Here is a 16,541-nt window from a genome sequence, read left to right as displayed (position 1 = left end):
TGAATTAATGCGATAAATTGCAGATCCCTATTCCTGTCTTTGTTTTCTCTTGAATATCTTCTGTGGTCACATTTTGATCTGTACGCTCCAGCAGTTTGATTAGGGGATGTGCATTAAGCGTGGGTTTAGTATTACCCGAGAAGTCGACTGCAGGTTTGTAAGTATCTTAAGCAGGTAAAGCGCAGGTCTTCATGTGGCCGCGATGTCGTTCATAAAGGTGCTGCGTATCGATGTACTGGCTCGTGTTTCTCTGACTCTCTCTCCGTGCCGTGTGTCAGATGAGACCTGAGGAATGGCGTATGATTATATGATGGCGTTTACGTCTGGAGGTGAAGTGGTCTGTGCTCTGCAGCTGTCTGTGATGCCACCTGAGCCAGCGCACCTGCCATAGCTCTGGAGATCCTCCAGCCTTCACCTCACGTCTGAACGCTGTTGCTTTACACACACTCTCTTTATATTTAACACCACGTTATATAATGAAAAACATCCTTGTCCATACTGGTGTTTCTGCTGCATTGTAGAAAAGATTTCCATCCATGCTACATGACCCAAAATAAAAGTCAGAAGGCGAAAGGAGCTATAAAATTATAGTGAAAACAATTATATACACTTTGTTTGTTCAAACTACTTATTTAAAATAAGCTGAAACAACACAACTTTTAAGGTTCTTAGGGGGACAACTTAATTGCTTTGTTCAATCTACTTAAATTTGTCAAGTTTATTTATTTAGGAATAAAAAAAGTTTTATTCATTCATGCTGTCCCAACACAAATCATAACAATCATACAAATATGTTCTAATTATAATGGATTGATTGTAGGGTTGGGCGATAAATCGATTTTATCTTTTAAAGCCCCAGTCACATCACACGATTTTAATTGTCGGTTACGAAAGTCACTGTCAGATTCTACGATTTATTTATTTATTGTCCTGATAAAATCTTGACTTGTCGGGGTTAACTAATCTGCCAGACTACACGTTCCTTCCCTATCAGTCATTCCATGATGTCTATGACGAGTGTTATTTCCCAAAGCAGTCATAAGTGTTGCTATAACAATATTTATCTCAATTTCAATTTTTTTTCTTATTTCAATCTCAATAAACACTGATGCCTGTCGACGACTAATAACTACATTATTTAAAGGCGTTTAATACAACACGTATGGGATCAAACTTAAGATTCCTTAAGATATTACTAAGATATTTTCTTTGATATCTAAATGTATCATGGGTGCCATGGGTATCTTGTTAAATACTCCCATGCCTGAACTTGCCGCGAGTGAGGAGAAAATAAAAGCACATCCGCACTGAGGAAAAATCAGATACTCAAGACATAATCTTTAAAATGATGACATATTAAAAAATTAGCAAATGACAAAGACAGATTTGTGATTCAACAATCACAGTGAAGCACTTAATAAATCCTTATTGTTCACAGAGCAAAATAAATTATCCACCCCTATAGTTGAGGAGTGGAGGGGCACAAATAAAAATATAATTCATATATTTTTTTTTTGGAAACAAAATATTTTCTAAACAAATTTGTTATCATTTTAATTTTAATTTTAATGTATCTTTTGTTGGTCAGTTATCTATAAATAAGAATAACGAATAACATTTGAGGTTTCTGTCACGATGCCTATTAGTTGTTTACGAGTCCTTATGACACCCTACAACAAGAAAACCATGCCAAATTGTGTGATATGACTGGGGCTTAACTCTATAGGTTGAAGTTTACATCGATTTGTTTAAATGAAAATCGGTTTTCACCCTAACATGTGACACTCCCCTCTGGGTTCCTGTAGGTCCCCTCACATTTGCCATAGAAACACACAAACAAAATGGCAGGGAATATCTTGGAGAGAAAAGTAGATTTGGATATGCCCTTAATGCTTTTGCGCCCTGTTCTTTAGACTTTGCACCAAGATTGTTAAAATAAAGCCCTTGATCTTAAAATCAAAGCCTTTTTTTATTTAGCATTTTTATATTCTATAATAAATACAATTATGATAAGGTTATATAGGTTAATAACCTTCATCTCCAAGCTTTTGCATGCAGGGGGGATAAATCGATTTAAATGATAAATTGATTTTTTGGTGAAAGAATCTGGGATATTTTAAAAAGGCCATATCGCCCAGCCCTTGATCGTATTGATCGCACACCTTAAAATATTTATCGGTCAGTCAGAAAAAAGCATTCAACAGCCTCGTAGTGTACTGTAAATGTTTTAATATCTGCTTTCAGCTTCTGACATGTATACTGGATTGAGATCTTTAACAAAATATAGTGGAAAAGCCAGTATGGGTTAGAATCATTTTCTTCTCAAAATGTTGCCTCAAAACTGAACTTTTTGTTTTGTTTTGTTTTGTTTCGATATTGTAAGGCTGGACAACTCCTAAACTGATATGATTCTTACATTTGTGTTTGCATGTCTGGATCGAGGAAAAGCTTAGACAGTGAGAGATGTGTGGGATCCACATGTTTTCTGGGTAGGAGGGCAGAAGTCAGTGAAAGCAGACCTGCTCACCATCAGGGCATTGCTGTGACTTTATCCTTGAGGGGTAAAAGGTCACTGAGTAGAACAGAAGTGATTGTCTGGTGGGTTCAGAGTATCAGGGTTGACTGGAAATACAGTACCTACTGCTAAAAAAAGCATTGATGACCAGTGAAAAATTACAAACTTTATCTTATAATGAATGAGATTGCTTCACCCAATAATTGTAATGTGTACATTTATCTAAAATTAATTTGCAAATAAGTTAATTCTGTCTGTTTATGCTTGTTTTCAGCTGTAGTTTGTTTTTATTTTTAATATTTATTTATTTATTTATTTATTTATTTATTTATTTATTTATTTATTTATTTATTTATTTATTTATTAGTTTCTTTGCTTATGTGTTTGTTTGTTTTCTAGTCTAATTTAGTAATTAACGATCAATTGTAAATTACTTGAATTAGTTTTGTTCATTATTTTCTTTGTGTTTTGATTTGTTGACATTTAGTTTTGTTGCTGCTTTGTTTCGTTTTGTTGCTGTTTTGCTTTTGTTTTGTTGCTGTTTTGTTCTGTTTTGTTTTTGTTTAGTTGCCGTTTCATTTTGTAGCGTTTTGTTTTGTTGCCTTTTTGTTTTGTTGCGTTTTGTTTTGTTGCCATTTTGCTTTGTTTCCGTTTTGTTTGTTTTGTTGACGTTTTGTTTCTGTATTGTTTGTTTTGCATCCGTTTTGTTTGTTTTGGTGCTGTTTTGTTGCCGTTTTGTTTGTTTTGTTGCCGTTTTGTTTCTTTTGATGCTGTTTTGTTTCCGTTTTGTTTGTTTTGTTGCCGTTTTATTTGTTTTTGTGCTGTTTTGTTGCTGCATTTTGCCATTTTGTTTTGTTTTCTTGCCATTTTGTTGTCTTGCCGTTGTTGTTTTTGATTTGATTTCTTGCTATTTTGTTGTTTTTATTGCCGTGTTGCTTTTGTTTGCCATTTTGTTTTTGTTTTGTTGCCGTTTTGTTGTTGTTTTGTTGCTGTTTTGTTTTGTTGCCATTGTTTTTTTGCTGTTTTGTTGCCATTTTGTGGCTGTTTACTTGCCATGTTGTTTTTGTTATTGCTGTGTTTTTTGTTGCTGTTTTGTTTTTGTTTTGTTTGTTGATTGAGTTTGGTTTGTTTTAGGTTTGTTTTAGTTTTGTGGGAATGCTAACAAATTGTTTTAGCTCGATCACATACTATATTTCTGATAAACAAAATATGAGCATCAAATTTAAATTTGTCAAACTCTTAGCTTATGCCAAACACAACAAATAAAACTTATGTATTCAACATGTAAAGTTATGTATTCATTACGTGGATCTGCATTAAAAAAACTCCTCAGCGTTAAGCATACAAGCTCTCTCATCAGAGTCAGTGATCGCCGTGAGAATGAGCTGTTGTTTTGAGTTTGCTGGATTCTGGGTAACACCGTGCCGCTCTGCTGTAGTAAGAGATCGGCGTGCTCAATAATTCAGCCTGCTAATGAATGTTGCAGGGGCAGATGTGGGACCAAACCTCCTCTAATCGACAGCTTATGGCGTTGGACCCCAGTGTTTGCTTTCCACGGCTGCGGTTGATTGACAGGGGAACATACAAAATGCATGTACGTCATGCATGCATCCAGCTAGCATTTCAGGGTCTGTCTCCAGCCTTTGACCCTCTGCTCTCTTACTGTAATGAGACGGTGCATGAAGAAACGTCATGCTTATGTAAAAGTCCCATAAAAGCTGCTGTTTCAGGATCAAGGTGTGGTTGTGACTGCTACTGCATGTGTTATTGATATTTGATGACATGTCTGCAGTATACTGGGTTCAGCAAACGGTCAGTGTGAACATTGGTTTAAAAGTGATTGTGCGATTATTGTAAGCATTATTATTGGGCAGTAATACTGGATGACAATGCAACTATCCAAGTTTTAGGAACAAAAAAATAATAACTTGACTTCTAGATGAGCATTTGGAATAGGATGTGGCTTATATGAAAGGCAAAGGCCTCTAGATTACGCTCATTTGACCAAAATAAAATATGATCATGCCTTGATTTTTAATGATTTAATTAGGACAGTAAGGTCTGATTTTGCTTAGACAAAAGTCCTGTCACTTAACAGAAATACTGTATAGAATATAAAGTGATGATGCAGTGGAAAAAGAGCTAATATTGTGTTTAACTCCAATGAGCTTGGAGGACTGCATCCATACATCTCTGCAATGACTCAAATAATTTATTAATAGTCATCTGGAATGTCAATGAAAGCGTTCTTGCAGGACTCCCAGAGTTCATTAAGATTCTTTAGATTCATCTTCAATGCCTCCTTCATCTTACCCCAGACATGCTTAATAATGTTCATTACTGGTGACTGGACTGGTCAATCTTGGCACACCTTCTTTGCTTTTAGGAACTTTAATGTGGAGGCTGAAGTATGGGAAGAAGCACTATCCTGCTGACTCCTGTGGTTTGCAATGTAATGGGCAGCACAAATGTCTTGATACGTCAGGCTGTTGATGTTGACATCCACTCTGCAGATCTGCACGCCCCCATACTGAATATAACCCCAAACCATGATTTTTCCTTTGCCAACTTGACTGATTTATGTGAGAATCTTGGGTTCATGTGGGTTCCAACAGGTCTTCTGCAGTATTTATGATGATTGGGATGCAGTTCAACAGAGGACTCATCTGAAAATCTACCTTCTGCCACTTTTTCTAGTGATTAAGTAGAAGTCAAGTTATTATTTGTAGCACTTAAAACTGGGATCAATGACAGGCCTTTTTCAGGTGTATGCACACACTTTAATTTGTAAAAACATGTCTGAAAAGCTGTGAGGTAATATAGAATAATAATTTATTTTAGAATAAATAAATGATATGAAGTTCATATTCTCAATACGTTCTCTGACTGTGTCTAATTAGACATTATAAATGACTTATGTCTGTTTGGTTGTTTTGACTGACTGTGTTTTAATGGACCATGTTCTTTTAAAGTGTTCTGATTATCCATGTTCTGATTGGCCGTGTACTGACTGACTGTGTTTTGATTGACTGTGTATTGACTGTCTGTATTCTGACAGGCTGTGGTCTAATTGGCTGTGCACTGACTGACTGGCCATGTTTTCTGAAGGAATTCTGAGTACTGGCTGTGTTCTGATTGACTGTGTATTGATCGCTTGTATTCTGATTAGCCATGGTCTTATTGACAGACTGTGTTCTCATTGGCTGTGTACTCACTGACCGGCCCCGTTTTGTGACTGCATTCTCAGCAGCTGAGCACCGAATGCGTTCTGATTGGCTGCATACTAACAGACTGTGTTCTGATTGACTGTATTGACTGGCTGTGCTCTGATTTACTGTGTTCTGACAGGTTGTGCTTTGATTAGGTGTATACTGACTGACTGGCTGTACTTTTTGGCTGTATCTTGATTGGCTGTGTACTAACTGACTGTGTTCTGATTGTGACTGTTTTGACTGGCTATATTCTGATTAGCCATGGTCTAATTGGCTGACTGACTGTGTTCTTATTGGCTGTGCACTGACTGACTGGCCCCGTTTTCTGACTGTATTCTGATTGGCTGAGTACAGATTGTGCTCTGACTGTCTGTATTCTAGTTAGCGATGTTTTGGCTGTGTATTGATTGTGCGCTGATTGGCTTTGTTCTGACTGACTGTGTTCTGATTGGCTGTTCTGACTGAATGTTTTATTATCTGTTTACCGAATGACTGGCTATGTTTTCTGACTTGCTGTGTCCTGACTGACTGTATAGATTAGCTGTGTTCTAGTTGTCTGTTCTAACTGAATGTTTTATTATGTTCTGATTGGCGGTGTACTAACTTACTGGTGTCTGATTGGCTGTGTACTGATTGTGTTCCGATTGGCTGTGTTGTGACTGACTGCGTTCTGATTGGCTTTGTTCTGACTGAATGTTTTATTATCTGTTTACCAAATGACTGGCCACGTTTTCTGACTGTGCATTGATTGTGTTCTGACTGTCTGGCTGTTCGAAACCACCTACTACTCAGTAGGTACTTCATTTGAATTTAAACGTTCTGCTCGGCCGTTTGAAAAGTAGGCGCTATACAGTGTGAATGTGATAAGTATGAATGGAATTCGGACATACTACATCTGCCATTTTGTCATGGTCACGTGACCTACGTGTGTCAGTTGCGTCACTTAACTTCCATTCATGAATTCTCTCGCGGGGCATTATGGGATAGCGCAGCGTGCATGGGATGCACACTCCAGAATCTTGCCAGAAGTATGAAGTCATCCCGGTACTTCTCGCATACTGATTGTCGAATTCTATGAATTCGGACATACTACTTGGCTCGCATACTGATTTTAGCATGCTGTATAGTATGGAAGTATGCGGTTTCAGATGCAGCCTCTGTGTACTGACTGACTATGCTCTGATTAGCTGTGTTCTGATTGGTAGTGTAGTGATGTTTTCTTTAGTTGTGATCTGACTGACTGTTCTGATTGGTTGTCTACTAACTGTGGTCTGATTGGCTGTATTCTGGTTGGCTGTGTTCTGATCGGCTGTGTTATTTTACCCTTTTACCGACTGACTGGCCAAGTTTTTTTGACTGCATTCTGACAGACTGTGAACTGATTTGTGTGTCTGTCACACACAAATGGTTGGCTGTCTGCCGACAGGCTGTGCTCTGATTATCCATGTTCTGATTAGCTGTGTTCTGATAGGTTGTAATTTGATTAGCAGCGTTCTAATTGGTTGTTTTCTCTTTAGCAGTGTTCTGATTGGCTGTGTCAGGATAGGTCGTGCTTTGATCAGCAGTGTTATGTTTTGCTGAGTTCTTATAGGTCATACTTTGATTTGCAGTGTTCTGATTGGCTGTGTTCTGTCTCCTGCAGGAAATTGCACCAGCAGTTTGAAATGTACAAAGATCAAGTGCAGAAGATGGGTGAGGAGGCTCAGAGCGGCCCGGAGCAGAAGAGCGATGCTCCTACCTGCGGAATCTGCCATAAAACCAAGTTTGCCGACGGCTGTGGCCACCTCTGTTCTTATTGCCAAACCAAGTTCTGTGCTCGCTGTGGAGGAAGAGTTTCACTGCGCTCTAACAAGGTACAGACTTGTGGTACACAAACCCTGCTTTCAGCTGGACCTCAGCTACTCTCTGTAAAATGGAATATGCGGCCAAATTGTTTACAAAATAAACAAAAACATTTGCTTAGACATATTTGATGAAACATGCTTTTGTAACTGATGTAGTGTTACTGAGGATTTTATTTGCGGGCTGTAACTGAGGAGGAAAATGTACAAATTGGTGCAGTTTCTGATATTAATATGGACAAAAACTAAATGCTTTTAATATAGATAAATGAAGTTATTTTTAGAGTGTAACAGATGTATGAATAAAAGTTGTATAAATATTACTTATTATTCTATATTTTCCATATTTTAAGGGTAGAAGATGCATGCATAAAAAGCATATAGATATTAGTTATTATTCCAAATTTCCCCCCAAAAAGTTATTATTCTATAGGTGCTCAACTTGAGGGCAAAAATTTACAGTTTGGTGCAGCCTCAGATAATAATACTGCCAAAAAGTAAGGTAAATCCTCGCAATATAAAGAAATGAAAATGTTTTTAACATTTTATCAGATGCATGAATACATATCATATAAATATTAGAAATTATTCTGTATTTTAACTGTGTAGAAGATGCATGCATAAAAATTACAAATATGAGTTAATATTCTATATTTCTCTGGTTTAAGTGTAGCAGAGGCATGCATTATATATATATATATATATATATATATATATATATATATATATATATATATATATATATATATATAATTAATATGTATGGTTTTAACAGTGTAACAGATGCTTGCGTAAAAAGCATATAAATATTAGTTATTATTTTATACATTTGAAGTCAGAATTATTTGACCCCTTTTTTAATTTTTAAGTTAACTTGGCAGGTTAGGGTAATTAGGCAAGTCATTGTATAATGATGGTTTTTGTTCTCCATTGAAAACAAATAGCTTAAATGGGATAATAATATTGACCTTAAAATGGTTTTAAAAAAAATTAAAAATAGTTTTTTTTCTAGCCGAAATAAAACAAATAAGACTTTCTCCAGAAGAAAAACATTATCAGACACACTGTTAAAAATTCCCTTGCTCTGTTCAACATCATTTGGTAAATATATATATATATATCAATAAAAATTCTGACTTCAACTGTATTTCTAAATTTTAACAGAAGAAGCAAGCATAAAAACATTTCAATATTAGTTATTATTCTATTTTTCCCCCAAAAAGTTATTATTTTATCATTTTATTTATTTAGGAAAAAGTTTTACAATTTGGTGTAGCCTCTGACAATAACATTGCCAAAAAGTAAAGTAAATGCTTGCAATATAAAGAAATGGAAATATATTTAACAGTTTATCAGATGCCTGCATACAAATCATATAAATATTATTCATTAATCTATATTTTAGCAGTGTATCAGATGCATGCATAAAAAAATTTAAATATTAGTTATTATTCTATATTTGTGTAGCAGATGCATATATAAAATATAACAATAATTAATTAGTATAATTTTAACAGTGTGGCAGATGCAAGCATGAAAAACATATAAATATCAGTTAATATTCTATATTTCCTCAAAATATGTTTTCCTGACTTTCCCATTAGTTACAAAAACTGTGTAAATCAGTATTTTCTGATTGGTCAAACATCCAGTTTTAATGTAGGCTAGTGTTATACATAGTGAACTACATAAATTGGACTACACAGCATGATTAGTATTTTATTCTATACATATCTATTATTTAAACAGGATTATTTGAAGAGTTATTTTGGAGAAAAGTGACCGTAAGATGTAGTTTCTTTACTATAAATCACACAATGCCTTCTATAAATCCTGTAACAGCAGAGTATTATGCTATTGCTTTGAACATATTTAATATTTACAGGAGCGGAAAAAAAAATTGTAAAAAATATTCGAGGAATAGGTCTTGACAGCTGATGAAAAATAGCATTTTGACTAACTCTGGTCCTTTTATAGCAATGCTAATTAGTATAAGACATATTGCTTGGAACTTAAAGGTTGTGGGTTTGATTCCCAGCCCTACTGAAAAAAACCCCCCAGCTTAAAACAGCCTAGGCTGGTTGGCTGGTTTTAGCTGGTCAACCAGGCTGGTTTAAGAGGGGTTTTGGCCTTTTCCAGGGTGGTTTCCAGCAATTTCCAGCCTGGTCTTAGCTGGTCAGGCTGGGAGATGACCAGCTAAAGCCAGCTTGACCAGCCTAGCCAGGCTGGGAGCCCAGCCAAAACCAGCTTAAACCAGTCTGGTCAAGCTGGCTTTAGCTAGATTTAGATGGTCATTTTCCAGTCTGACCAGCTAAGACCTGGCTGGAAATGGCTAGAAACCAGCCTGGAAATGGCCAAAACCCCTCTAAAACTAGGCTGGTCAAGGCTGGTAAACTAGCCTAGGCTAGTTTAAGCTGGATTTTTTCAGCAGGGAGGGAAAGCAAACACTTATAAAAGTGGATTAAAATTTGAATTTTGCCTAACTTTAGTGCTTTTGCTGTTTCCAAATAAACCAATGAATAAATAAGTATAGGATATATTGCTAGGAACAGGAAAGTTGTGGGTTTGATTCCCAGGGAAAGCAAACACTTATAAAAGTAAATAAAAAATAGCATTTTGGCTAACTCTGGTGCTTTTGCAGCAATGCTAATTAGTAGCCTATGTCCTATAAACCAATAAATAAAAAAGTATAGGACGTTTTCCAGGAAAAGCAAATATTATTTACTTTCAGTGCAGTGCGAGTCGCTTTGGATTAAGTCGTCTGGTAAATGCAAAAAAGTAAAATAAACAAACCTGGCGTTGAGCAGTGAACGCAGTGGCCACAAGATGGCGTCCTCTCTCTGTTTTCTACACATTGGGCCATTAGTACCCAAGCGATTCCTGTATTGGCCAGAAAGTGCTTCTCTAACCTCTCCATCTCTCTCTAGCATCAGACAGTCCCGTTCAGTGGTTTTGCAGTGAGAAATAAGCGCTGTGTTCGCTTGCAGTAGTACATGAAGCTCTCTTTATGTGTGTCTTAATGTCACTCACTGTTGTTCTCCCTCTTCTTTGTTCCCTTGTCTTTCTCTCCTGCTTTTCCTCCCCTGTGGAAATGCAACAGGAGGATAAAGTGGTCAGCATCCCCTTTCTTTCTTGTCTATGTTTTTTGATATTCAACTTAGATGTACAGTACTTACTGTAGATACATTGCACACCTTAATTAAAGGTGCTGTAAGCGATCTATTGTTTCTCTTATGGAGTAGTATGCATCTATTGGGGCTTGCGCCAGTGGTAAGGAATTAAGACATGGATGTTTATGGTTGCACAGTGATGAATTTTTTTTATATTGTTTTAATATTTATTTGTTTAAAATGTTAATGAAATAATGCATTCATTCATTCATTTTATTTTTTAAAATATAGTTATTTATTTTATTAGGATGGCAGTTAATTAGTATAATTATATAATAATTAGCAAAAAAAATCATTTTTTTTTGTAAATGTGACATTAATCTCGTTGTTATAAAGTTTGTCAACCTTTTTTTGCTAATTTTAATTAATTAATAATTAATATAATATTTGTAGAAATGCTTTAAATATCTGTGTATTTGTTTTTTAGTTATTTATTAAATGTTTTTATTTGTTTGTTTTGACAGTAATATTTATATAATTATATAATAAATTAAATAGTATGATATAATTTATCATATATATATATATATATATATATATATATATATATATATATATATATATATATATATATAATAATTTGCAATAAACTCGTACATTTTTTTGTAAATATGAGTTTAATCATTGCTATAAGGTTTGTAGAAAAGATTTATTAATGTACATTGATTGCAATTTTTAATAAATCTATAACTGATATAATATTTGTAGACATGTTTTAAATATCTATGTATTTGTTTAATTGATTTATGAAATGTTTTTATTTATTTATTTTAACGGTAACATTTATATAATTATAATTCTAAAATAAATTACACAAATTATATGATATAATTTATCTGATATAATTATCATAATTTGCAATAAATTCATACATATTTTTTGTAAATATGAGATTAATCATATTGCTATAAAGTTTGTAGAAATTGTTTAATTAATATACATTAGTTGGGGCTTTTTTGATAAATTAATAATTAATAAAATATTGGTAGAAATGTCTTAAATATCATTTATTTATTTGTTTGTTTGCTTGTTTGTTTGTTTTTTACATTTTACTTTTAAATGTATTAGCAGTTTTTTTTTTTTCCAGTGATAGCAAAATAGAAATGTTAGCAAAGCATCTGAAAATAGCTCACAGAACCTGGACCTAAATGAGATAAGGTTGATGTAAGTTACACATGATGAACTGGTAAAATGACATGGCATCACCCCTCATTTCAGCTTCAGCACCTTTTCATTCGTTTCACGAGGAAGAAAACACAATAAGAGCTTTATGCTTTTTTCATTCGTCCAGTGGTTGTGACTGAATACTGTCAGATGATATAATAGCCACAAATAATGATGACTATATTGCTTTTTTCTCTCATCAATTCTTTTTTTTAACAATTGATTTTAAAAGTAAAATTCTGAAGACAAAATGGGGATTTTAGATAAATCTTCTGCTTTAGATGTCTGTGAAAAACAACTCTGAAATCTCAAGTACTGATTGACTTTCAGTTTCAGGTTGTTTATTAAGGCAAGACAATGCAGGTGAATTGGGTAAAACAATCACTTTCACCATACTTCCCTAGCTGATAAATTACATTATGACTTGCCATTTTTTTGTATATGTTTAAATATGTAAATGAAGCATCATCATATTAAATAAATCAAATTTGCATCTTTAGCAGGTTAACAATTTTTCTTTCTTTTTTTGCTCATTTTAAAATCTCTTTATATCATTTGGACAATAATGCAAACAGCAAGTAAAAAAAAAAAATCACATTTTCACTTTTCAAGTTTCATGTCTATTTTTTCATTTTTTAATTTGTAGGATGAAATGTTGTATAATCAGGCAAATATTCAGAATAAACACATCCCTCTCTAAAAACGTTCAGAAAATACAGTGCTCACATATACAGTTGAAGTCAGAATTATTAGCCCCCCTTTGAAATTTTTCTTTTTAAAATATTTCCCAAATGATGTTTAACAGAGCAAGAAAATTTTCACAGTATGTCTGATAATATTTTTTCTTCTGGAGAAAGTCTTATTTGTTTTATTTCGACTAGAATAAAAACAGTTTAAAGATTTTTTTAAGAACCATTTTATGGACAAAATTATTAGCCCCTTTAGGCTATTTTATTTCCTACAGAACAAACCATCGTTATACAAGAACTTGTCTAATTACCCTAACCTGCCTAGTTAACCTGACTAACCTAGTTAAGTCTTTAAATGTCACTTTAAGCTGTATAGAAGTGTCTTGAAAAATATCTAGTCAAATATTATTTACTGTCATCATGGCAAAGCTAAAATAAATCAGTTATTAAACTATTTATTAAATAGTTATTAAAACTATTATGTTTAAAAATATGTTGAAGAAATCTTCTCTCCGTTAAACAGAAATTGTGGAAAAATATAAACAGGGGCGCTAATGATTCAAGGGGCTAATAATTCTGACTTCAACTGTATAAGTACACATCTATCTTTTACATTCATATTTTTAACAGGAAGCACAATATTATAGTTGTGTATACATTAGGTTAGTCAGTACTGAAGCCAAGTCTGGAGCTTATCTAACACAATAACTTGCAATAGCGGTCCAAAAACTAGTACACCCACATTTATGTGTTATAGAAAAATATTAAGTACAAATTTAAATAAGAGGAAAAATCAAGAGAAGCAAAAAACAGAAAAATTTAATTGAAATTTAGTAGGTTGTAATTATTTTTGCAATATTTTGCTGGAATTTAATTGTATTTTCTTTCTATTTCTAAATATGTTTGGTGACTAAAATATTATTTTAATAAATATATCTGTTTAGTAAATCTGTTTTGTTTAAATGCACTAAAATGCATGGCCTATATTCCCTAAGAAATTAATACAAATATTCATTTTCAAAATGGGGTGTAATTATGCTGAGCACAGATAAGATTGAAGCGGTAAGGTTTATGTTCAGTATGTAGGTATGTAAGTGGAGATTTATGATTAAGTGAAGGAGAAAAAAATCCCACTTTTTAGAGAACAACTTAAGAAATATGTATTATAATTAATAAGGTGTGACAAAAAACACTATGTGTAATTTGGATTGTTATTTTTTATCTTTACATCAGACAAAAAAAAAAAAAGTACAAACCTCAAAGCTGATAAGGACATAAAAAAGCAGTGTTCTTGCCTGCAGTGTGTGCGTTTAAAGAGACCAAGAAATGACACTTCTGTCATCATTTACTCACACTTCCCTCGTTCCAAACCTGTTGAGAGGGGTCTGCCTTGTGCAGTGCAATCTGAGCTGCATCCAATGCTTTTAATGCGCTCACCTAACCGCACCCCTAACCCTACCCATCACAGTGACATCACTCACTCTATTAAGTGCATTGTGTCTGAGAATGCATCGCTGAGAGATGCAATCTCAGCTTGCATCATACAGGCTGCATCAAGATACTATTGAACCTGTTTGACTTTTTTTGTTCATGTGAACACCAGTGGTGGAAAGAGTACTAAATAATCATACTCAAGTAAAAGTACCATTACTTGCCTAAAAATGTAGTGCAAGTAGAGTAAAAAATATCTGCTGTAAATATTACTCAAAATATGAGTAAAAAGACCTTTTAAAAGTAGTCAAGAGTAGTGAGTATTACGCTGTGGAAAGCTGATGCATTTACATCTAATTTGTGAATGTGTGTAAACGTAATATTCTGTAGTGCATCAGGTTATAGCCCAGCACGCACACGATATAAGGTTAGATATAGGTCATGACTTTAGGTGACCAAAATTCAATGTCTAGCCAGCGTCTAAGGACAACGCTATTTTGATGTTATTTTGATGTGACGTTGGTTGATTTTAGGTTGTGTTAGAAAGTGATCAAATTCAACGTCGAGCCAACATCTTAAACCAACATCATATTGACGTCAAATGCTGACATTTATTCATCAGTTATGGCAACTAAAAACCAACGTCTGATAGACGTCATAGTGGTGACATCCACGCAACGTCAAGCTGTAACATCATTAGATGTTGATATTTGGTTAGTTTTAGATTGAACGTTGGACATTGATGTTGGCCTGACATTGAGTTCTGATGTCAACCTGATTTTCATTTCTAACGTCAATCTGATATCATGTTGATATCTTGTGCCTGCTGGGTGTTTAAGGTCATTTCGATCATCATACAGTAGACATTCATAATCTTCTCATCAGTGACATGCATCGTAACAGTCTCTGGGTCATTGTGTGTAAAGATTTTAGACATCTTTTTGGACACTTTTAATGCTTCCAAACAGTTTGTTGCAATTATGAATCGCCCATGTCTTGAGGTAGTTCATTATGATGCGATTTACCTTCTATGTGTGATTTGATTGGACAGGAATCACAGGATCGATTTTTATAATTCCCATAGACAAGAAAAAATAAAGTAGTGACTGCAGGTTGAAGGAAAGTAGTGATGTAAAAGTACCAATACTGCACTAAAAATGTACTCAAGGGAAAGTAAAAATACACATTTTTAAAACTATTTGGTAAATTAAAATTCCTGAGAAAAACTACTCGATTACAGTAGTTTGAGTATTAGTAATTACCACTGGTGAACACAAAATAAGATTTTTTGAAAAATGTTGCAAACTCGTAACCATTGACTTTCATAGTGTTTGTTTTCCCTACACTGTAAAAAAAATCCTGTTTGCCTTTAATTTTTAAGCTGAATCAAATGAACCCTTGTGAGTTCATTGAATTTATATAATGTTAACCTGACTTAAAACATTTTATACAACATATTATTAGTTACAATGAACTAATAAAATCATATGTTGTCATGACTAATTGATCATATCATTTTTTAGTGTACGTGGAAGTCAATGATTACCATTTCCAACATTCTTTAAAATATCTTGTGTGCTCAGCAGAAAAATAAAAGAAACTCATAAACCTTGGGAAACACCTGAGAATGAGTCAATATTGAGTGGTTTTTTTTTTTTGTTTTTTTTTGCTCCATATTTACATTTAACAATCTCTTTGAGAATAGAGATGACTGTTAAATGAGAAGCCACTCTGTGTTGTGAGTGTGGGAGTTTGTTAGCTGTGTTAGTTGCGTATGTGTGTGTATCTGAATTTAGTGATGTAGAAGTGTGTTGTTGGTCTTCAGGTTGTTCGGCTGCGTATTTCTTTGTACAGGAAGACAATAGAGCTCCTCTCGTGTTCCCCTGAGCACAGATGGTGATGCAGCAGGTTCAGCTGGAGTGTGAGCGTCTCACACACATACATAACGACACAGATACAAACATACGCACACATGCGCACATATACGCACATACTGTACATATAGACACACACACATAAACAATTATGGACACAAACTCACACACATAAACAGTTGCAAACACAAAATAAAGTAAACATACACAGCTCACAACCCATCACTGGAAAACACCCATACACATGCATTCACACACACACACACACACACACACACACACACACACACACACACACACACACACACACACAACGGACAATTTAGCTCACCCAATTCACCTATAGCGCATGTCATTGGACTGGGGGGGAAACCGGAGCACCCGGAGGAAACCCACGCCAACACAGGGAGAACATGCAAACTCAACACAGAAATGCTAACTGACCCAGCCGAGGCTCGAACCAGCGACCTTCTTGCTGTGAGGTGACAGTGCTAACCACTGCGCCACCCACTAATTAACGCACTAAAATAAATAAATAAATAATTAATCAATCTTAAGGGGCAAATAATATTGACCTTTTTCAAATATTTTATTTTTTTTATTCCAGCCAAACTAAAAGACAAACGTATTTCTGCAGAAAAAAAA

General features: G+C 34.4%; 1 protein-coding gene across 24 annotated transcripts in view; it reads left to right on the top strand.

The window, feature by feature from the left end:
- rims2a (regulating synaptic membrane exocytosis 2a) overlaps nt 1-16,541 on the top strand; it is a 315,973-nt gene that overhangs the window by 54,120 nt on the left and 245,312 nt on the right. For all 24 annotated transcript variants that reach the window (XM_073926654.1, XM_073926650.1, XM_073926642.1 and 21 more), the window contains one exon: nt 7,370-7,580. In XM_073926654.1, the coding sequence (XP_073782755.1) occupies nt 7,370-7,580 (211 nt within the window). The remainder of the gene's footprint in view (nt 1-7,369; nt 7,581-16,541) is intronic.

This window comes from Danio rerio, chromosome 16 (assembly GCF_049306965.1).
Source record: "Danio rerio strain Tuebingen ecotype United States chromosome 16, GRCz12tu, whole genome shotgun sequence".
Lineage (NCBI taxonomy): Eukaryota > Metazoa > Chordata > Actinopteri > Cypriniformes > Danionidae > Danio > Danio rerio.
This window is presented reverse-complemented; position numbering and strand designations above follow the sequence as displayed.